The sequence below is a fragment of the Clavelina lepadiformis genome, chromosome 3 (genome assembly GCF_947623445.1).
Source record: "Clavelina lepadiformis chromosome 3, kaClaLepa1.1, whole genome shotgun sequence".
NCBI classification, from domain to species: domain Eukaryota; kingdom Metazoa; phylum Chordata; class Ascidiacea; order Aplousobranchia; family Clavelinidae; genus Clavelina; species Clavelina lepadiformis.
In genome coordinates, this window is record NC_135242.1 from 22,249,581 (window position 1) to 22,273,910 (window position 24,330).

General features: G+C 38.7%; 3 protein-coding genes across 5 annotated transcripts; all 3 read left to right on the forward strand.

Annotated features, from left to right (window-relative positions):
- Positions 1–11,426: 11,426 nt before the first annotated feature.
- On the forward strand, positions 11,427–13,210 carry LOC143448378 (uncharacterized). The gene has a single exon (XM_076948097.1). It carries the CDS (start codon positions 11,561–11,563, stop codon positions 12,236–12,238), a length of 678 nt encoding a protein of 225 aa, XP_076804212.1. The 5' UTR covers positions 11,427–11,560; the 3' UTR covers positions 12,239–13,210.
- Positions 13,211–13,242: 32 nt separating this feature from the next.
- Positions 13,243–17,140, forward strand: LOC143448379 (programmed cell death protein 10-B-like). Its single transcript, XM_076948098.1, has 7 exons — positions 13,243–13,385; positions 13,463–13,519; positions 13,743–13,863; positions 14,023–14,149; positions 14,234–14,315; positions 15,570–15,652; positions 16,021–17,140. Exons 1-7 carry the CDS (start codon positions 13,290–13,292, stop codon positions 16,106–16,108), a joined length of 654 nt encoding a protein of 217 aa, XP_076804213.1. The 5' UTR covers positions 13,243–13,289; the 3' UTR covers positions 16,109–17,140.
- Positions 17,141–19,889: 2,749 nt separating this feature from the next.
- Positions 19,890–24,176, forward strand: LOC143448381 (uncharacterized). Of its 3 annotated transcripts, none has more exons than XM_076948100.1 (7): positions 19,890–20,279; positions 20,802–21,172; positions 21,372–21,485; positions 21,572–21,686; positions 22,800–22,886; positions 23,434–23,569; positions 23,659–24,176. In XM_076948100.1, the coding sequence occupies exons 1-7, from the start codon at positions 19,950–19,952 to the stop codon at positions 23,937–23,939; spliced, it is 1,434 nt and encodes a 477-aa protein (XP_076804215.1). In that variant the 5' UTR covers positions 19,890–19,949; the 3' UTR covers positions 23,940–24,176. The 3 variants fall into 3 exon arrangements, with proteins under 3 accessions (XP_076804215.1, XP_076804217.1, XP_076804216.1); XM_076948102.1 differs by having other exon boundaries at positions 21,390–21,485; XM_076948101.1 differs by having other exon boundaries at positions 19,891–20,279; positions 21,375–21,485.
- Positions 24,177–24,330: the final 154 nt, after the last annotated feature.

Sequence of the window (24,330 nt, forward strand, 5' to 3'; positions counted from 1 at the left end):
TTTACTCGCTTCGTATATCGTTCGTTTAAGTGACGTCATATTTCATTTTAAGTCGAAATGTTTCAAATTAAGAACTTATTGAAAGACAGGGAAATATGCTGAGTGTTATGTCTTCAATATTCGGGTCCGAGTTGTTCGCTGTTCTTTCACAAGAAAATCAACTTTTGACAAAAAATCGCCGAATTCTCGGCCATCGATGATAAAACTGTTTTTAGCACAGATTCCTGGGCAAGCAACTGCTATCTTTAAGATTTCGACAAAACAAGGATCCTTGCTGTAGCTAGACCAATCAACAACAGACTCGGGCGGCCTTAACATACAAAACTATCTCAATGAATTTATCATCACATATTTTGAGTGTAAACGCAGAGATTAAATACAGTTTTAAAAGGGCATATCCTAAAGTTTAAGAATTTACAAGTCTAAAAATTGTACTTGGTGCACAGTCCTTCCGTGGTACGATAGAAAATGGGCGTAACTTTTGAGTTACAGCGTAATACACAAACAATCAATATAACGCACGATAAGTTTACGACCAAAGCGCAGATTCGTTAATTCATGATAAAAAAACCATTAGTGTATCAACTAAGGTCTAAGCAAATGTATAAGCAATTACTGCCACGCGTAATTTTGTTTAATCACTAATGCTATATAATTAATATGATCATTTGATTTTATTGTAAAAATGGAAAGCAATACAGACGAAAAAGTTCGTTGACGCAAATTGCATTTATCTTAAATACAACATGGTCACAACTACTGTATGCTTCGAAGTTTCACAACACAACGGTAACCAGATGACCGATGATTTCAGCGGCTATTGCAACTTCAAACACACTTGTACTTCACACAAAGCTCGATTGGTTCAAATAACCTGAAACTTTTATATTTTTAAGACAGCCGAAATGACCAACTTTGACAGCAACTACGCTGACCAGCGCGAACAGAGTGTTTTCATGAAGTAAAAAGGAGCACATTTGGGAAAAGTGAGACGGGTTTTGTGACTGATGTTTGCCAACGGCACGCAGCGCCGTGTCTGTAAAGGCAAAGAGAAAACTGGGAGATCAACGCGTCATCGTCTATGAAATCATAATGGCTTGGGAGCGTGTGAGAGGGAGAGCGCGCCGCACATACACGAACGCTCGCATATGGTATGCTTGAGCAAGTGGCTAGCAAAGTATGCCTTGGCCACGTTTCACAGAGCTTAAAAATACGTATTTTCTCCGAATACCGTGAATACTGCGACATACCAAAACCCACGTATCAATGTGAAAGGTGTATTTGTTCGTTTTCTGCTGAAAATTTCTACTGGTAGCGACTACCCGTATGCACAAGAAATTTACCTTTAACGCAAATCGTGTCCCAATTTGCGAGCCGTTACAGTAAATTTGGCAAACAGTATATGTTTTGGAAAGAAACTACCGCATCGTACAGCCATAATGTCCACAGAAACTAAACCCAATATTTTGAACACATTTTAGACATGTTATGTGTTTAGAATTGTGTAACTCGGAAGAAATTGTCAGAAACTGCGTGTCATTAATACAACGTACGTTTAATTACTTGCCTTGTCGTGGGGACTCACACAAAAAGAACCGAAAACATTGGCTGCAGTTGAAACCACCGCATAATTTAGACAAAATGACAACTAACATGCGTTTTTATTATGACGTACTTCAAATTGCTATTAGAGTTTGGCGGAAACCTCTTGTATATCTTCATTGATAGATACACCGAGAAACTGGTTTCACAACGACAGTTACCATAAACAATGAAGCTACCATTCTTCGGCGCTTCAAGTAACTCAATCATAGACGTCACTGCAACAGACGAGGGTCGGCTTTTTGCATAATGATAGCATGTGAATCCGCTTTACAATACAGTATTAGTGTATCACTACACACGCCAAACCACTGTACAGCGGGTCAATTGAACATAAAACCACCTTGAACAAAACCATGTCGTTAAAATGAGGCGAACCAAAGATGTAAGCAGTATCTTTGTCAGTTTGATTGGACAAGAAGTTGAGTCAGCCTGGATTGCAAGCCACAAACAATGTTGTGCCTTGCGTTCTAAGGGAGTGTCCGTGCGTTCATGTAGATAAAACGTATAATGATCAACTATCTAGGTCAAGCAGCTTGTGATATTGACGAGAACGTCACGAAAATTGTATACACCCCAGCGTCAGACTGCGTTGTACAGGCCGACAAATCGTACAGAACATTCTTCAAAAAAATATGCAACATACGGCGCTGACACCAGTCAATTTTCATTCACGGACCAAGCAATCTGACTGTGTCTGTCCGTATGCTAAGCAGTGACCACCTTTTTATAATACGTGACATGTTCGAAATTAAGCAACAGCGCAAACGAAAGGCGGAGATACAACGTATATCATCAAGGCAACAAACTAGACATTCACTTAACTTCCACAGAAATTAATACTCTAAAAATTAGGTGAAGAATTATTCGTTTATAATAGCCTTGACCACAATTCCGTACAAATGCGGTTGTGACCACAGACTAGTAGAAACCGCAATTCACTTCATCAAACATTGCGCTGCTTCGCTAGTCTGATAGAAGAAAGCAATGATATCTTTTCGCGTTGTTGGGTTTAAATAGACAACCAATACACATATGCAGCATGGCTAATCTACAAATGGTTTAATCGAACAAAGACACCATGCATGTCAAATAAATTCAGTAGCTTTTCAACTATTCGACTCCAACTTTAGCAATGTATCCGCTGAAAGTACGGTTAACTTTGGAAATCCAACCACTTCACTACTCAGAGTTGATGCAACTCAGTCTTTGACATTTCGAGGTTTATCAACAGCTACTTATCTACACGTGCATCTGGATAGCGGTGCTCCATGAAACAAACGAATCAGGAGGTGTTCTACAATCAAAAGAATCCGTACATTAGTCCCGCAGATAAGGGTTTAATAAGCTGTGGATAAGTGGAAAGTTGAAAATATTATTAAAGTTGTCAGTTGGACATACACGTTTGTCTCAAAGCACTACTGCGTTAAACGTACACAACGCATGGTAGTTGGTTACATGTCGTTGTCGTCGGTCGCTACGACCTAGGGAGGCTAAACAAGACATTTGCGTTTCAGGAGTTTCTAAACAGAAAACTTCTTTTGTGTGAATTTTGTAGCAAAAATAACGCTTTGGCCGCCGTTATTAAAACAAATGAATTCTAGGTAATCAGTGCTATTATGTCATTTTGTAAGAGTGTTATTATGAATTCATGATCATTAGATTATACATTAGGTGCGATTGGGACATTACACTGCACCTAAATGGGCTAAAATTAAAACTTGGTTATTTAACGGACGGAATAGAAAATCAAAAAGACCCATCATTGAGTACGAATACGATGAAACGATTCAAGCAATTGCAAGCATTTTAAATATGGTAACGGAAGACGCGCCCTTCAAAGTAAACAAGTTTCCGACTGATTAAGCGATTTGCAGAGGGTCAAGTCAGAAAACATATTACGTACGGAGTGGTAAAAATATAAATGATCAAACTGTAAACTATATGCATCGCGAGGACACAAAGATCATCATAAAACCGATTTTCTCAAACTATGACGTTACAGTGACAGACATCTTGTCACAATTGCATTTGGACAAGGAGAAAGTTCTAGCATTTGGATGTCTGTAATAATTAATCACTACCTGATAAGATGCTGTGTTTGATAAATAATAAATACCGCAAACGGGTTGGAACGAAACGGTGCAAACAGCTTGACATACATGCGACGCTGACATTTTAAAAATATGGTGAGGTTGTTGAGTACGAACGAGGCGGCAGGCAGAAATGTATTGATCGATGCGTTCACTGCAGAAAGATCGAATTAAACCATCGGACGTAAAATTGCGTTGACCATAATTTGGCAAGGTTTAAACAACCCTTTTGCGATTGAGATTATGATTTGAAATTTACCGGTAGCGTAATGTACCAGTGCTGCTGCTAACGGTACATGTTTGCAGTGTATCTATGATCTTGTACAGAGAAATTAGGTCATAATGCGATAATGACGTAACAAACAATAAGTCGCCGGTTGATATCAGCAGAGTAATATTGGTCTGTGGTTCTTGTATTTGAAGGCCATTTAGTAGCTTTGTTGTTAATCTGGGCAGCGCTGGTCAATGTAAACTATGAGGAACTGCGCTTTGGGCACGCGCGTAAAAATGCAATTACTTATAATAGGATGGCGGTCGCAAGGGAAACCATCAGCAAAACTATTCCATGAAAACGTAAGAAAATAGCAAATCAAAGTATCTTCAAGCAGACATCGCGAAGCGAATTCATACCGCATGTGTGATTTTAAATTTAATACAAAACTTTATCTGTAAGTCAACGGCACAACATTTGCCGATTTTATCAATATCTCGACAAGGTTAACTGCGGACAAGGCGGTGTTTTGTTCTACTACCATACTATCACCAGTAGCGGGATGCTGCTGAACGTGCAAAGGACATCGAGCACGAACACGGTACCTCGAACAAGTGATTTTGTATGTAAGCAGGCTAACAACTCTACCTTGTGACCGTGTTAAGAGCCAAGCATTGGCTACGGATTGCAAGACGATGTGTAAAGTAGATATGTCAGAATGTAAATACATGTCAGAAGTTTTGCGATGCTTAATTTTAAATTAATCCGAAAATGACCAACAAAGATTATAAATCACCTTCATACGCGGTAACCCTCTGAGCGATGGTTTTAATATTTAAAGCGATGAAAATATGGAGCAAGTGATTTTGCTCATAAAAACCTTCGGCGTAGCCTCAAAATATTAACAAAAACTAACTAGAAAAATCTTCTTTACTTGTCTTGGTTGGATTGCTTGCGTTCACAATTAGATACAGTATAGTTCCCTTTCTGGTTATCGTTTTTTTCCTACTGCAATTGAATCTTGCCTGACACTATCTTTGGGTTACACCGTGCGTTAACACAGTCGTGTCACTTTGAATCACAAAAAGGGCCGTGCGCTTAAACGCACACAAATGCCATTCAATGCTCAAGCGTTTAAAAAACTATCAATAATTGAATAATACCAACAACATAATTTAAGCTTGGGGAACACAGACACAGTGACAGTACAGTATATATATATAAATATTATACCCTATTACATAGACATACAAGTTATCAAAGCGACAAAATTTTGCCAATTCTTTTAAACCAAAGCAAAGAATCCATACCACAGAGTTTCTAAAACATCAAAATTAATACAGTACACAACCAAAATATCAAGACACCAAATACCATCACTGACCCATTTGTGGGTATGATAAGCTATTAATCACCTTACATGGTACCTTCTGCCAAACACAGAAAAATTTTTAAAGGAACGTTCCAGCAAGCTGGTTTGGAAGAAAAAAATTACCTTTGGTTAACTAAGCAAAAAGCAACCAGATTAAAGTGAAAAAGAGCTGGCCTACTATCTAATCCTAATAACTGTGAGTTAAAACTATTTCAGCAAGCCAGCGTTAATAATACCAATTTGAAGTGGTAAATAATGATGATGTTGACAACGGCGAACGCTAAACTTTCTCGTTCTATCAGCAAATGGATCATGCCAAACATTGCCTTCTTAAAACAATGACAGTTACTAACGATATCGTTTATACTTTCAAATGTTTAAGCCGTCGTATTACGACAAATTTTGAGATAAAAAGTCCTTACAAAGAAAAAAGTAACTTAAAGGCCTAGTCTAAGAGAACTATCACAATTATGCTTACTAAAAGGGTGGTGTAAGCCATCAAATGAGAACGTTCAATTTAATTCATTTAAGGATGAACAAAATCCAAACGGGTCATCATTAATTAGCAATACAAAGACCACGAGATGAAAAACTCGCAGTTACAAGGCGGCACGGAAGTTAGAAAATTTATAGAGCGGCGTTTCTTAATTACATTCGCTTTGTTCAATATCATACTACGTGAAAACTTCCCTTAACATCAGAACAATGTATTTTTCGAAATTCATCAAACTTACATTTTCAGGTTTACGAGCAATTCCAAGCCAACAAATTTAAACGAAAGCACTTTAAAAGTATGACTCGATAAGCACAGCTTAAAGGTGGACAAACATGCTTCAATCAGTCATACAAACTCTTAAATTAACAATGCCGGCTTGCCGGTAGCGTTCGCTTACTACGGTTAACATCGGTCGGTGTAACGTCCTACATCTGATAATCGCTACCCCGAGTCGAGTTGAATGAAGGATTTCAGCATTTTCTTCCGACAAATACGATACTTTACAAACAGCACATTAGTTGAAGACTTGCCAAAATGCGACATATTATAATCACATATATTTTTACGAAGCTGCACCTAAAACTGACCATGTATATGTTTCGTATCGACACCAAATGTGTTTCGTAAAACCTGTATGTTACGAGCTAAGCCTAATTGGAAATAAACAGCAGGTCTATAGCAAATCGTCATTACACTGCCGTAAAAACACCGGTATCTGACCCTTATATACCCTAGCTGTCCGTATTAATCTACTTCGACATCGTCGTTTCAAAATGTGACGTCATAAATGTGGCTTGCCTTGTAGCTCGACGGATGGTTTGTAAGCGCGCTACTACCTGATCGAATGACTGCTCTATCGATCACAATGGCCGTTCTAAAACTGAGCTAAGTTCTTCTAGCCACAGAAATTATGCTCGGTTTGTTTCTGACATATAGATATCGGACCATCGTGCTACAAGATAGACTTAAAACGAGTAACCATCGCGAGTACCATATCGATGTACAAGGCTCGTGACAAAGGGACGAGCTGTAAGCGGTAGAGCACGTTAGAACGATAGCAAAAACACTCGGGGCGAGAGAGAGGGAGAGCGGCAGGCTGCTTCCACGGCCCGAGACTAAAAACGACCAGGAGAAAACGTCACTATCCAGCGCGCATGAAAAGGGAAAACTTTAGTCTCTTTATTTTAGCACGTAACAACCGGAGCGTGACTTAAAATAACAAACAAAGAAAACAGCGCTATCGGCGGCGATACGCCCGCAGTTGATAAAAGAAACAAAAGAGAAGAAATAGTGGGACACTGCTAAGCTGTAGCCCACGGAGACGTGAAAAAGAGGCATTACGTACCGTCAAAGCAAAAATACAATAGGAAAGCATGCAACGCGACGTAAATACCCGCACTTCTCGACCAACAGATATTTACGATCCTCTTAATTGGCAGTATCGAGCCATCGTGTACATCGTTCTGGCACATGCTAAAATGACTACATGATTGTCGGATATAAAATGTATCGAAATTAAAATGCCAACCGTAGTTACGCTATCTACAAAGCAATACGCTCTCTCAATGGCTTGGACATTACAACGAAATCACAATATGCGGAATCGGAGGTCATGACAGTCATCCCTAATTGGATACTGTAAAGATGATTCTCACTGAAACGTAGCACAAAATTCACTGAATGTTTTGTTGAGTTACATGACGATTTGTTAGTGACTGCGACTGACGGAAATGAAACACCTCAAAACAAAACTGCAGATAAAAAAATGCAACACATACCAGAATTTTATTCAAAATATATCAAGGCTTATTCACAAATAATGCATTAAACACTCGGAAGTCACTGTACCGGCTACACTTTCCGGTTGGCCAAGGCAAACGTACCAGATATTAAAACAATGTATACTCATTGATTTGAAAATTGTGTAATAACTTAAATAAGACTCGCGAAGGCCACCAAAAACCAGAACTTCGATGTACTTGAAGAAATTATAATAACGAAAATAACTAAACGGTTCTTGCAGCTGTTTTAGCAAAACTAACTGCCATAACAACACGATTTAAAAATAAACTATCTTGCCATCCATTAGTCAGTTTCATTGTGAGCTTGACTGCTCGCAAGTTAAGCACATTTTCTCCAATGATTGGTTGCGATATAGGTCTTATAGGCTCGCTCGTAACTTAATAAATGAAATCGAAGCGTTAATTCTAAAGCGATAGATTTTGTAGAATACTTTACATTGCTCGGAGTCGGTGTACACTGTATCACTTTCCCCAGCGCAAGTATGTATCGCATTAACTTTATAACCAGCTACGTCAGTCAGAACAAAATTGAAACCACTCAAAAAGTACTACAGTACAACAAAAGCTACCAGTGGAAGTAATCATACAAGGGTGTTAAAATAAGCACATTATATCAAATCCTGGCGTTTACACTACACACACTATAAATAATAATAATTACTGGGCTAATATACACTATTACGCACCATTTAAAACTCGATATGTTTTAACTGCAGTCATTCAGCATCTCGTAAGAGCCTTGACATTGCTGCGACGACAACAACTAGATGTGTGTGACTACTTACCTCAGACGACGGAAGGTGCAAAGTAACACGCATTCGGCGTTCTTAGACATGACAGCTTGCAAGGGAGGTCTCAGTAAATAAACAGTTTGTAAAGAGTAAATAAAGAGTTTTATTGTTTTGCAACACACGGGCAGGCTACCAACTGCAAGCTTTGCCACAATCTCCGCTTGGTAGACTGACATCTCACAGAGAACATACACGTTCGCTGTTGGGTATACTAGTTCATCGACGTCAAAACATATTGAGAGCTCTGTTGCGACGCTTAGCTAACCGTCCTACAGGGCGATTCGTCAGATTTACGACAAAACTTTAATCATGAGATACGTCAAAATTTTAGCAGTAGATGAAAATCGGCCTAGGCCTATCGTGTTTTAACTGATACGTATAGGCAATAAAAACCTAAACTTGTCTTTTAAAGTCCAGAGGGGTGAAACGAAATCCGCCAGATATCGGTCTTACCGCCTGAAACACAAATCTTGGCAGGAAGTAAAGACGATACAAAAGAAGAATTCTGCATTACTGCTTATACATTATAAGCAGCAGAGTCGTTGGTATTATCCCACTGTACTGTACAGTCTTCGAAGCTCTTGCATACTGATTTGAGTAATTCGCTTCAGCTTATGGTGAAAGCGTAAAAACATGAACTGTATTCCGTGCTTGATGCCCAATAAAATGCAGCATATACATTAAATTTCCAGATTAACTTTTTCTTGTTTGCGGTCCACACGTTATTTTATGACCGAGAAATACTTGGGCCAACGGGTATAAAGATAACCTGATCATGACCAGCCCATTGCGTCTGATACAACATAGGCTACTCCGTATCTTGGAATAAATTTCAGGCGATTTTTGCCTGCCTACTCTCAGTCATGTATATTTTAGACGGTGCTTTGTTTCCGCAGTTTACAACCAGGCAAACTTCAGTTTTCTAAAATAGCCTACTAAAATTAGGCCTACTTTAACAACGGTGTGGGTAGCACGAGTATTACGATAAGGTGTTTTCGTACAGTATCCATTTTATCGTCTAATACTCTAATCTAAAACTTTAAGGGGCCTTAGCACACGCCATACTGTAATATGCTTCAAAATGAAAACATAGCAATGCGGCCTCGCTGCTTTTCAGAGTCTTCAAAAGGTCACACCTTTGATTTTTGATTACACAACTTCCAATTTGTTTTCTACATAACCAATACAACCACTACTGAAATACAAATGGCTAAACCGCATGCAAAATGTGCACGGTGCAGGTGTGCGTACAGCAGGCTTTACGTAATTTACAACAATCGCTCTTCATAGAATTAATAAAAAAACCCGGAAAGCAACGAACATTTTATTTAGCAAACGTTTCGAGTTTATACTTAACTCATTTTATAGGTCAGTGCTAGTTTCTTGGTTCTTGTATTTACTGTTCGCATAACCGCAGGTCCCTCACTCCAGTCTTCTGAGACACCGAATTTTGAGCCAGGGCAAGGCGTTTAAAGTTTGACAGAGACTATTTCACCGAAAGTAGGTCACGTATCTCGTTGTGATAACGAGGCGGTAAGGTTAAGAGAATTGGGGACACGCAAAAAGTTGTTTTGAGCTATTTAGGGTTTAATTTAAAGAAAAAGTGTGAAAAGTAGCTTCGAACATACGATTTTCTCCGGCGAAATAGTGTCAGCTTCAAATTTCTCATGCTTTTATGTGACACTTCGCAGACATGCCTTGTGGTGAATAACGACGGTAAGTAGGAAGTACAGCAAGTCATTAAAAGACGTCGGGGTGTCAAGAATTACTGCGTGAAAATTACAGCAAAGCTATCAGCTACAATAAGTATATTGCTGCATTGGATCTAAGTACTGTCGATCTCTCTACCCTACGGCAATATCTCTTCCTTAAAATTCCTCCATTACTAGTATTCACAAACAAAACTAAAGCGGAAATATGTCCAATGTTCCGTTAATTGCATTTTCAGGTTGGAGCCTCCAGAGCAGCCAAATGTTTCAAAATCTGATCTAGGTCGCACGCCTATGCAATTTTTACGCAATAACAGTTAAAAACTCTGTAAAGCGACCAACGATACGCTTTAATCAGCCAGGTAGTCTTTCCACATTGCTTTCAAACTTTCCGCACTGACTGCACTTAGCGGCTTGAGCGCAAATAAACGTGTGTAAAGGGTTTTCTTGATTAAATGAGCAAAGAGAGATAAGAGAAATATTATGATCAAACAAAAGCAGATTTATTTTGACGTAATAGAGTAATGAAGTAGATACATAATCATAGCGTAATCAGATATCCTACTGTCCTACTGTATTAAAAAATGTATATGTAACGTTTAGGTCCAGGATCAGGTCAAAACAACAAAACTAAAATCAAATTTTGAAAAAGAAACAATTTCCGATCACTTCGAGGCCCGAGCGTAGATTGCCAACTCTTCTGGGAGGCGGTGCATTTGGAAAATTAAGCGTTAAATTAAAAATCACACAAAAATTTGGCCAGGAACAGGCAAGTTATTGTGTTTAGGGCAGTGATTCTCAGCCTTTCTTGGTTCGTGGCCCCCTGCTCATCAATAAAAAAATGGAGATTGTTGATTGTAAAACACGTTTTACTTCACTACTGCGGGTGAAGTATTAGCCTTCGCGCCGGTAGTAATTTTGTGCACAGCAAGCACAAAAACCTGAGAAACTTGTGTCCTGCTTTGCCATGTCTTTCCCTACTACTGCACTATAGTTCACTAGTGAAGCATCTCTTCCTGGTCCCCGTAGAACGTCCCCATGGCTCCCAGCTGAGAAGCCCAAGTTTAAGGAACAGAGACGAAGGTTAGGTCAAAAGAACGAGATTTCAATTTAATTTCTGTCTAATATCTCAGACAAGATTTTGAAAAATAATTAACATGTAAGAGTCATAGACTTCGTTTAATTGGATTTTTTGAAATCAAATGTTTTAATTTTTTAAAGTATTACCAGTGGTATTTGGCACTGTCTTGCGCTTGCAACGCTCACCTTTTGCATCCAGTGATGTTTCTAAGCAAAAATATCACGCTCATTTTTTCGTTACGCTTCACCACACACGAAGTTACTATAATTAGACTGGAGAGGTTTGGTTTCTTCGCTTCAGCTTCAACATACAACTGACCCTAAAAGCAAGGTTAGTACCAAGCAAAGGTTACCAAGATTGCCAAGTACTGCCTGTGTGTTAACGCTTTTGCTAGTGCTTAAAAATGGTTTTATTTGTCAACATCAAAATAGGGCAGTTTGTGGAAGTAAGGCACAAAAGTCATGTTCTTTGTGGAACAGTTCGCTACAAAGGGCATTTAAATGGAGAAGCTGGCGAATGGGTAGGGGTGGAACTTGAATACCCACTTGGAAAGCACAACGGATGTTGGAGGGGCAGAGAATATTTTAAATGCCCCTCCGATTGTGGTTTATTTACTCATGCATGCAACATCAGGTTCAGAAAAGGAACTCGAAGAAGCAGGGACACATATCGGAAAGTTCGGGATTATTCCTCAGTCGATGAAAGTCTTTTTCATTCATCTAGTCTTGACATGAGCACTTGCTACAGTGTGAGTAAAAATTATGTGGAGCGGGCTAAAACTGCCTTTTCTGATATTCCTTATGATGCGGTGTTCACTCAAGCGGAACGATATCCTTTATCCCACTCTATTGGGCGAAATGTACCGGCTGCAAGTATGCTGCGTAAGCCAGCATCTAACAATCAAGTGAGTTACAAATCACGACCAGTACATCATGAATATGCAAGGGATCTTGGTGATTTTATGCCTCGTAATTCAAGCATTCCACACTACATGATGCCACATGAAGCGTTAATGAGGCAGATGAAGAGAGGAGGATGGGAATCATTTGGACTTCATCGACCAAGATTCATATCTGTTTAATTATATGTTATGTCCGAAATAGGTTGTATTTAACAGCAAGGTAGTCCTATTTTATTAGAAGTCAAACAGTTTTCTTTTTATAAGTTTATAATTGTATCGTTATGTGTGATTATTTTTGATCATGTTTAAAATGAAATGTAACTGTTATGGTTGTTTGCATGTACAAAGCGACTATTTTATGAGTAGATTGCACATTGTTACACAGAGGCAGCAAGATTCACTACAACTTGTTAGAGCTATTGAGCCCTACAAATTTCAAACACGCATTCACCGAATCTTTTCGTTAAAATTTAATGAACATACGTTAAATGCACAAACAGGAATATTTCCTGATCTCCAACAAACCCCAGAAACTGACTTTCCGAACCCAGGTTAAGGACCACTGAGTTGTATCAACATACAAGTTGCCTTAGGTGATATGGTGGTATGTTAGTGTTAAACTGAGGCTAGTATAATGTGACAACTTTCAAGTTGCGTTTAAAGCTAGGCTTGAAAAATGCTCTGAAATTAGAATTTTTGCCGGTGAAATGGAAACTACTGTCGTTGTGGTATGAATCTATTAAATGTGATTTTTATTTGTCATGTGATGTCGTATGGTACCATTATTTATTGTATTCAAATTTTCTGAAATTTAGACCACCCTCACTGTCATTTGCATACGCTACACATTGTTTATTTTGTTGCAAACTAAATGCTGTACCAGATGTTTTTCTGTAGGCTATGTATAATGTTTGTATCATACTCTTTAAACTGATGTTTACTGCACTTTAAATTTGTTTGTAAACTTTGCATAGGTTTCACTACCGAGATTTGGTGCCGCAGCGATGAAAATTATTTTCAAATGAGATTATATGTAATATATATGCGCCTTTTCACTGTAAGCTAGTACCTTTAGATGCAAGTAGTGTTTTGATGTCTGCAAAATAGTGTCGTACATTTGCCTGTTTTGATTGTGTTTTTCATATTTTGCAGCACATGTTTATGCGGATAAAGTGATCTCAAGGAGCTGTTATGTGCTCATAGATACAGTGACTTCTAGTAATTTAAGCTGATGGCTTCAGCTGCCAACTGCAGTGACCATAACAATAAAATGCAGCCAGTTGTGTCTGCCCCACTCCATTTGGCGTTATTTCCAGTTCTGGACAGTGTAAGTAGCAAGTTCTGTGGAGAAACTTTTTCATGTATCAAGCAGCTAGTAATACTCACTATTTTTGTATATCACAGCTTTCCTCACAATGTGATCAAGATACCATTCAATCCTTGAAAAATGCATTTACCAAAGTGAGTCACAGAAATTGCATTACCGTAACCTTTTTGTTGCTCGACATTTGTAAAACCAATATTATACCTATATATATTGATATTATTATAGATAATGTGATTCATTGCAAATAAGAGATAGATATGCAGTATTTATCATTATTTACCCAGATATGTACCATTTTGAATTAATTGTACTCACATTTGATTTTATCACATGTATGTATAAAATTTCTGTTTGCAGGCAGAGAAAAATGTCCCAGGTTTCACCCAGGAACTTTTAAATGGAATGATGCAAAAAGAAGCCCCTGATGAAATAAGTTATACAAAGAGTCTTTTAAGAATGTCAAGGCAAGACAGCCAAGGTATAGCGAACATTTAGTCGTCCGTTTCAGAGTCAAACTCCAAATTATATGCAACAAAATTATTTATTTTAGTTAAAAATCTTTTAGTTTATTTTAAGAAAGAGTTTCCCGCAGGTAAACACTTTGATGTTTTTTATGGAGGCCTGTGTCATTTTTCAGAATACACATTGCATCGCTCTGAAAAGGAGTATGTCAGGCTAAGCGATCAAGCATGTCGCCTCAAACATATTCTTTCTAAAATTCCTGACGAAATGGGGGACAGGCCAAAATTCTTGCAAACCATCAAGTTCGTTTTGTTGACTATTTACAACATGTTTTGTCTATGTTGTTAAAATCAGTGGCTAAAATAAAGCTTTGCTCTATTTCACAGGGATATTGCAAGTGCTATAAAAGACTTACTATCTGCTGTCAATGACGTTTTTCGAAAATACAGCACCAAAGAAAACAAAAAGGTGAGTTGTTTTTGGGGAAAACCTAAATTTAGAGACAAAAATGATTTATTTGCATAATTCTTTTGGTTCTTGCCAGTTCTTAAACTTTCTATATGAATATGTGTAAAGCCAACATAGTGATGTTTGCAAAGTATTATAACATTTAAGTCATACAAAGTACACTGCAGTAAACATTTTTATATTTTATTTCTACCTTTATCAATGTTGTGGAGCTTGGGTCCTTGCTGAGTTAGTTCAGTTTTTAAGTTGATGTAAATTGTTCTTTTTCCGTTCTGCCTTGACTATGCCTATCTGTTGCGTGCTTTGTGTAAACTATGTGGTGAAATATTTGGAATGCAAATACACTGTTAACTTAGTGACTGCTTTGTTTGCGTTGTTTCCCATTTTGAAAGATATATTACTGTTTGATGTTTGCCTCGAAACCTCTAACAACCCTAGTAACAGCCTAAAAGTTATGTGATGTCTGTATGTATATTATTTATGTTACAAAAACTTATTTTTACCTGCGTGCAGTTTTTTATAATTTTTAATGTGCAAGAAATGCATAAGATAAGTTCTCCAAATTTAGACTTCAAAACATGTAACATAACTCACTATATTTGAGTTAGTTATGATGATGTGATTAAACTTTGCATTTCACTGTCAAAATTATCATGACTTCTGTTCAGGGAAGGTGTAACCAGATATGTAATCAAATACAGTCAAGGCACGTTGTACAATACACCTGTAACTTCATTTTATTTTTAATGGAAAACTATTTCACGTAGGTTTGGCTGAAAAACAGGCATATTTTACTTGTATACTTGATTTTACCTGTATGTTGTATGTATGTTTACCATGTATGTTCTTTTGGTTGTGCGGCCGCAACAAGCCTTATCTGGCTGGTTTAGGCAGGCGGTAGGCCTGTATTGTCATGCAGTTTCAAAAAGGTCACACCACAGCGTAAATTGATCACTCAGGATGTTGTGTTTTGTTGAGGTTTCCTATTTTATAGGGTCTGGTGAAATGAATAACGAAGGAGGGTATTGTACACATGTTATTTTTAACAATATTGAGCTGTTCTATTCCTTCTATTGCAAGCAAACAATTAAAGACATCCATTTAAACTGGTTGACATGCTGTTGTTGAATTTTTTCTATTACTTTCATGTGTTGCTTAAGTCTAAAATCAACTGGGTAACTTACAGTAGCTCATGCTTTATTTACCATTCTTTGTGATATCTTTGCTTATATGCACCACATTTGTTTTTTTTAGGCATTAGATATGCAAAAGAAAGAATTTGTAAAATGTTCAAAAAGTTTCAGCGATACACTGAAGTCTTATTTTAAAGATGGAAGGTAAGTTACTTAGTTTATCAGAAAATGTCTTAATCTTATTGCAATCTGTCCCAATATAACTGTGCTCAAGTAGATGACAGTTAACCGTATACGCAAGACTGTCCACATTGTCGTTCTCATGTGATTTTCACGGAAGTTAAAGCGGTTATCGTTGTAAAATAAATTAACTTTAGCAAAACATGCGCATAGTTTGAAATTTCCAACAAGGCAATTAACGAATATATGTTGTACCTGACATGCCAGTGACACTCGCACAGTTATACGCAAAACGCGTTGCGATTGCTTTACTGGAAGTTTTTGATATTTTATTGTGGTTATCCACTGAATTAACCATGTTATCGGTTGAATATTTTGCTTTCTTTTTGCAGTGAGGTACCGGTTTTTGTCAGCGCAAACCGATTAATCCATCAGGCCAATGTAATCTTGGTCGTCTTCAAGAACACGTCGCCGGACTGAAGCGAACCCACTGTTTATCGAACTGATTTGTTATTATTCCATCGCAGATAACTGTTTTTGATCAATTGTCACCTTTACCCAACGCTTTGGCTCGGTTCTAAGTGCCCCTATGGGGTCTGAACAGAGTGACCCCTTTAATAAGTGTCGATTTTCCCGCAAATATGACCACATTACACAGCAGGTTATGGAAGATGACGCCTGCATTTTTACCTCTTGTGATAATGTTGAGAGCGTAGGATGATTTTGGGAGTCTAGACTCACTTCCTTTTTTTCCCGATTCTCCGTCTCTCGTTTTCATTCTCTCTTTTTTTCCAAACTAAGCGTTGATCCCACGCACCACTCTATTAGTGATAACGATTTTTAATAGTTCTTGCAGGATTTTCTTCACTTTTCCTCGCTTTTTACTCTGTGCAACGCGTCGTCACGACAAGCACATGGTTTGGAAAATAAAATGTAGACAGCATATACTTTCAACCACAAATAATATCAACTGCTTCGATAATACTTTGCTTTTGTCGTTTCTATCTTGCTTTATCGTTTCCGCTTTCGTTGTGATTGACAAAATCCGTTCAAGGTGGTCGCAACACATCTCATTTCACCGAAAGCCAAACGATCCATTGAAGTATGGAGGTGCTGCTGCTATGTTCCACCATTGTTTTGACATAATCTTTTATTATTGCGTCGCATTTAGTGCATTTGCTTAGCTTAAAACGGCTCCGAAGTATGTTTTCAGCATCTGTGATATTTCACCTGAATATGACGTCATCCTGTTACGTCGCTCGTCATCAGTCACGTGGCGTTGCCCAAGAGCGTGAAGTGATGCGTTCTCTACTTTTCCGGGGTTGAAAGTTGAAAGCTGTTACCTCTAAGACTTAATCGTCATTTTTCAAACACGTCCGGCTTTTAGTGAAGTGTATGTTGTTCATTTTTATATGATTTTGTTCGAATTTTATGAAGTTCTTGTAGAATTGAGTCTTTTCGTCAGAAAATGTCTTTGTCTCAGTGAAGGTATAATAAAAGCTGAAATTTTCACTTTTATGTGTGGTTGCTTTTCCTCTTCTTTGAGTTGAGTTCTAGTCGTGCACTTGCGTTAGCGTGAATTCAAGAAAGCAAAATCTTAACAAATCTGTAGGCACACTTTTATGGGTTTGGACGAAAGTGTAAGATACTAGATTTTACTTAATACTGAAACGCTATCAAAATAAACCGACTCGAGTTAAGTTGAAGTCAAGCCTTGAAAAAAAGTAACTGAAGTCAAGTCATTGCGACTTTAAGCTTTGCTTATCCGGTGTAGTTATGTTGACTTTTAATCTCTCTCGTGTCTTCATTGGTATTAAATTTGAACTAGCTTGACGTCAGCAGAAAAAACGACAAAACAGTCGCAAGTTGGCGCCGTCGAACAGCACAATAAATATTGGGAAGTGGTGACTGGAACGCAATGATTCATGCGAAAGAACACGAATCGAAAGCAGCTGGTCTTAAGAGAGAAGTGTTGAGTGTGTGCGAAAGTAACAACAGTTGTTTTGCAAGATGCGCACAATGCTGTGTTGCCAGGTTACGCAGCAAACGGCGTGACGACAAAAAACATGCTGCTAAGGAAAACAATGATATTAGTCAAGCTAGATTTGGCAGACTTATTAATCACGTACAAAGCCGCTTTACAAAACTACCACCAGTAAATTTAACTCAGAGAGCTTAGTGGCAGTAACATTTCTTTAAATAGCAAAACCTTTTGCGGATGCTTTGTAGTCTATAAATACCACCCAATATTCTTCGACTATATGACAACTAAAGTAGACATTGGCCGGCGAAAGAGTTCTGCAGGCTTTGAACTCGATGCTATTGGAGTTCAACAGTAAAGTGACACAGATGCCCGTGTATTTATATGGTACGCAGACGATGTAGTAACGGTAATACGCCTATAAACTGACCTTCCTCACTTCAAGTGCCATCCAGACTATAGGCCAGACTGACGAGTGTTCATTTGGTTTTTGAAAAGCTTCGTCTTGGGAAAACGAAGGAAAAAAGAGTAAACGTAGCAAAATGAGTTAGTTTTGAACAACTATAAGCTATTTGCCTTGACAGTGGCTATAGAAGTATAGATTATGGTTGAATTTGGCATTATAATATGGTAATGTGCTTCACCCTATATAGTGGGATTTTGAAATTCTAGCAACTGCTTTTGCGACAACTTTCCTAAGGTAGCAACTGTCATCAAACGATTGAATATATACCACGGCAACAACTTAACAATCATCAGATTGTTATAGCTTTAGTTATCGGTTTGAGCGAACCAGAACCACAAGCTATACACCAATCGAAGTATAAACAAGTTGGAATTCAGCCAACCATTATGTACATATTGTAGACTGTAGAGTATTAACAGCCAAGCTTGTAAAGGTATGATCGGGATCGTATGTGAAAGTCGATCTTTGAGAAAGCGTTGGCAACTTTGTCAAACTAGATTTTAAATGCCTTGTGCCTGAAGCAAAGTCAGAAAGCCAATTTTCGGTTTTAATAACGAGTATTTTGAGGAAATATTAGCTTCGTGATGATAGTTTTGGACGGATGCGCCAACCACGAAACGTTTAAAATATTTGGTTAAAACCGATGTTGATTCATGAAAGAAAGTCGTAGGCAAAGTAATATTTTAAATAAGCTATATGTGTTTCCTGTTGGAGGCAAAGTTTTGCATTTTGCATCTGCTTCTCAAAATAAGAAGCGACGACGTGCTATTGTTTGACGTCACATCCTATAGCGCGACGTATTTTGACTGCAGCAAAACCACAAGAAAGATTTTTTCAGCTTATACGAAAAGTGGTCTGAAGTTGAGCGCAGAATATGCCGCACTTCGGGTTGCGTATCCACGTGACATCACACACGCGAAGCTTATATGCTAACTTCAGCGTAGTCGGTGTTTGTGAGTTTCCAGCAGCGAAAGGCTAGCCTGTAAGACAAGTGTTTGTTGTAATGAGATTACTGTAGCACTTGTGCAAACGCGTAAAGTGTGACGTAATTGGATAGGTGTAGGCTCTGACGAATCTTGCTTTTCTGTACCGTACCCTGCTTAGTCAAACCTGCTGTGTTACACAATATTTTGACGACAACAGGAAATGATAAGAGAGTGAGCAAATTGAATTAAGACCAGAAAGGCATTACTACCCATTCTAGACATAACTTTAATTGAGACTAGGAATATTACCTCTCATCAATATATCGATTTAAGGGCTTATGACGAGCTCATTTCGAAATTGAAATAGATAAGAAACTGTTTTAGACGATTGCCACTTCCAGTAAATTAGTAGAGTGAGCAGGTTTGCTAAAGGCTGCGGTTTTGTAGAATAACCTATATACGGTAGCCCATTTAATCCGCGCTAAAACAGAGCACAGTCACCTCGAAATATAAATTTAAGCCGGTGTCAGCAGAAAGTTAGAAACCGCTGCAACCTTTCTGTTAATGTTTTCTTTGAAAATTAAATAAATGTTTTATCGGTAAACAAGAATTATCGTCGTGGCGTCATGTTCTATACTTTGCGATATCAAATAGCGAAAAATTTCGAACGTCAACAGACCGTGTTGATTTTCTTATGCCTTGTTGAGCACTTTTTGCGGTGTGCATTCAGCCCATTTATTCCTCTATATATGTCAGGTAGTTTCGAGGAAGAAAGACTGGAAGGCTTGAAAAATCTGTTGAAGCAGTTTGCCTTTCCGAGTGAGCTTTAAACTAACAAACCATGAAGTGATATGAATGAGTATTCATAATTCATGTTGCCTTATGTCTCGTTGATCTACATTCTACAGCCTTTGTAGTATTTGTTCTGTTTTGCCTGAAGATCGCGATATGTCATTCGGGAGGTCGAATTCAGAATTTCTTGCTCCTCCGAGTGCATCTGCGGACTCCTACCGTCGCCATTCTTGGGACGGGACGACCGGGAAAGATTCTTCCTTACCAGATCCTTCATCCACGAAAACTCCACATCATTGTAACGGATTGCTGAAAAACTCTCTTCCCGAGTCCTTGGAGGAAGCGGAGAAAGAGCACGACATCAAAGAGACTTCATCCTGGTGGTTCAACTCTTGGTGGAGGTCGCCGAAGGGCAGGAGTAGAAGTCGGGAAAAACCTGAATTGGATCATCGGAACGGATTCACGTTGAGCAAAAACGGCTCAGAGGTAAACAAATCAACGAAGAAATGTCGTTTTAAATTTATTGTCTGCTTACAAAGTTTATTTGCTCGCGAGACGCTTCATACGCAAACGGTACAGGCTAATAGATATTCTGAGACCGATCGTAAGAGGCAATACTGTCGTTAATGGTTTTTATCGGCCGTATATTTTTGATTTAACTTCTACGCAAAATCTACCGCTTTAATCCCAAGCGCCAGCGGTTGCGATAACGTTGTCGTTGTAAGTTACTTGTGTCATTCCCGTAAACAAAACGATTACATTACTCGCACAATCACATTACACTAGGAGCGTTTTCTTTATCCAGTTGAACAAAAATTCAAACAGCCTGATCTCTTGGAAAAAGCGGAAATTTACTGTTTAGTAAAAATCGGAGCAAGTCTTCTTATATAAGCATAATCGTTACGCATTCTATATAGTTGTTGTTGAAGCCCTTTCTCCAAAAAAACGGTCAAAGGTTAATACCCTTTAACAAATACCTTTAAAGAGCAACAAAGTGTTTGTTTTCAGTTGCAAACAGAAGAAGCCTCGACTAAAGTACCGGACACCCCCGGGCATTTAAGCCTTTACCGACGACGACAGGCCAAGTGTGAAGAGCCTCAGAATGTTGCGTTTAACTCAGCAAGAGAGGTCGAGGCGCCGAAAAGACGAAGCGGCTGCGCCACCTTAGTTAATAAGGGCAACCGATCAGTGAAAAATACAATTCCGGCTGCTATACCGGAGGACAGTGCAGTTGCGGAAACTGACGATAAGGAACCGCCGGCAACGTTTTCGCGGCCGCCACACTCGTTTGGAACCGGTTTAGAATCTCGATTTATCCATCAGCGGAGAGCAACTGTTCATTATTCCTCGAACGGACGACCATCTCTCATGGATTTCAGGTGAAATTAATCATAATCAGTTTTACTTTTCGACTAAATTATGCCCGTTATTCTACTGCAGGGCGTGTCAACCGGGCAACGGCTGACTTAACCAATTTAACAACGATATGTTTTGTGAAGTTGAGTAGCGGAGACTTAGCAATGGATTTCTGAACCTGTAATTAAATTTTACGATCGTTTTTGTTTGGTCATCTTCAAGCAGACGCTCCCATTACAGACTCAAGGCAAAAGAGCAGCGTGTTTTGGAACAACTGAAAGATATATGTCGCGATTACGTCATGTGTCGATTACGTCAACGTAACCTTGCCGGCAGGTATCTATGAGCAAGGACAATGAAAAGCGGATTAGGTTTTGTAACCGAGGGGCATGAGGTTTTAAATTTTGTTTTCTTTGTCGTAGAGTGAACACCATGAGGCCAAGATCAGGGGATCGGAGTTTGTCCCAAGAAATCCTCTTTATTGGCAACGAACTTGAGAAGACGCAGAAATGCCAATTTAGAAATATTTCAAAACAGGTTTCTTCATATAGAGCTTGCAGTAACATAACGTTTTTGTCAACTGGTAGATCTTTAACGTTGCCTACTTGAAACGACAACCGCCGTAAAACTTGAGAATTGTTGGCCTAGAACGTATAATACACACGACCTTGTGAGTGTGAATTTGCGCTTTCAGTAAATAAATTTATGGCAAAACAAGTCCGTATAGCAGAGCTCTGGGCGTCTTTGTGCCTGGCTATTGTGATGAACGCGATGTTTCTTTAGGCGTGTATTTAACTGCGGCCTAAACGGGCTATGAGTTAATGTATAGTCCACTTGAAATTCTCCGCATTCCCTCGTTTTTTCGTTGATCCATGTAATTTTTACACGTTTCATAGATGTGGGAAGAACAGCGCAATAAACCCAGTGTAAACAAATACCGTATAGCAATAGCCTATTTTGCTCACTTAAGGCCGTTTTCCCTATATGAGATATAGTAAAACTTTTTGGACATCACAAAGGGCCAAGACTAAATTGTTTTTGGTGTCTAAAAGCAATTTCTCGTTTCAAGTGAGTTCTTAAATTTATTTCTTCAAAAGGATTTGTTCCAAGCATTCTGAAGTCCGCGTTGCCTTTTTGAGAGTCGGCCCTTCGGTTCATATTTCCCGTTTTGTTGCTGCGTGATGATTGCCGGCTATTTTTATCCTTCCTGTTTCGACAGTTGACAAAACGTCACCGTTATTATCATCAAACTAAAACCGCATGCGATGGATTACTGAAAGCGCGGTCTAAACGGTCTAAACTGTTGATCAAACTTATTTTTAAACGATGTAAAGAAATTATTCTGTTTCTCTGAGATGGTTATCACAACAGATTGACCGTATCAAACCCGATGTATGTATAAAAAATCAATGCCTTTTTATTAGTCAAAAATTTATGCAAGACTTTGAAAACAGGTAACGAAACGGCCATCATAAAAAATAAGAGTGCTGCTACCGCTACTTATGCAAAATATGACGTATTAGTGACGTGATTTGTTATTTTTAAATTTGATAAAATTACTTCTACGCAGAGGCGACGTAATTCATGACGCTTTCAAACAAAGTTTCATTGAAACGTTGTAACACAGGCTAAAAAAGCGAATGTTTTCAGATCGGTATAACTCTTCGCTCCGAAGACGTCTTAAGGAAGGTCTACTTTGAACTTGCAGCTGAAATCATCACCACTGAAGCCCATCAGGTAACAACTGAAACTCGCTCCAATGCGCTGTGTTTTTTATGAGTCAGTCCAAACTGCGACATGACTCATCATTTTTTTGATTCATTAAAAACGTAACAACACGGAAAAATAGACGAAACGTTCGAACACAAAGTAGGCTACGAATATGTTAATTATGTGGTATTAATTAACCGTACAAAAACTTCTACGTGCGGCTTGGTATTATTATCCACTTTGCTTTGGTAACTGACAAAGCACGCACAACCACATACACTAAACAACTCACAAAATTAACATTTCTCATCATTGCTTAGTGACGTGCAATCGTTTCATTTCACTTTAACGACATCTAGCGACTGTATTATTTTCGAAGCTCGTGATTTAGAAATTTCAAGTGATAATCGACATTCAAGGCGTTTCAGATATGTTACTTTTTGCCCACTAGTCACAAACTTGACCCTGGAGGCATTAGCCGTGTTTCAGCTTATCGGTCGCCTTTTTCGGCAACGATGTGATGCTATATGCGCGTCACTACATTTTTCGATTGAGAATTTAATGTTAATTTTAGTTGCAGAGCGGCGTGGAACGGCTGACAGATTCATCTCGTAAAACTTCCTCGACACAACCTAACTTTGCAACCTGCGGTTCGAGAGTTATAGAAATAAACTGGGGTCGCATCTGCGCATTGTTTGCCATAGCGGGAGGTAAGCGAGAAGTTGAAGACTTCCAGTAGCGAGATGACTGTGCTCAAGTTCATTAAAAAACTTAATCACAAAATGTTTGCGGCGTTTAGGATTGGCGATCGACTGCGTACAGCAAGGCCACGCCGACCTAGTGAACAAGCTGATCAATTACTGCGGAGAGTTTGCACAGGATGAAGGAGTGCTGAAGTGGATCCATGACCAGGGAGGTTGGGAAGCGTTAAGAGACCTTACTTACGAAGACTCCGCCAGGAGGACGTCTGCAGATGCGTACAGTTTTACTTCCCTCACGAACATAGCTCTCGGCTTTGTAGCTTGCACAATCGGAGCAGTTCTCGGAGCGGTTGCAATTGGAAGCATCGCTAATATTTAGACACATCGACCTGCTTATAGGCAGTCATGCTCTGGGCATAGGCCTGGATTGACCTTGCTGTGTCAACAATCACAATCACTGTGCGTTTGAAGATAACCGTAAATTATTCTTACCTGACAGGCCAGGACTTGATGGGACTGGCCAAGACTTTTTTCGTTGAAAACGTGATGTCTAATCTGCATATCGTGACAAACTAATGCCGGCTTGAGATGTTTTAATAAAGATAAATCATTATAATATCGTTCTATTATGTCAGTACAATACTGAATTTGCCCTTAAAAATCTTTCACAATTTGGTTTGTTTGATATATAACAAGGACCTTTGCATATACGAGTTTTTAAGACAGCATTTAACTCTGAATGGGCTTAATGCTTTAAATAACCAAAACTT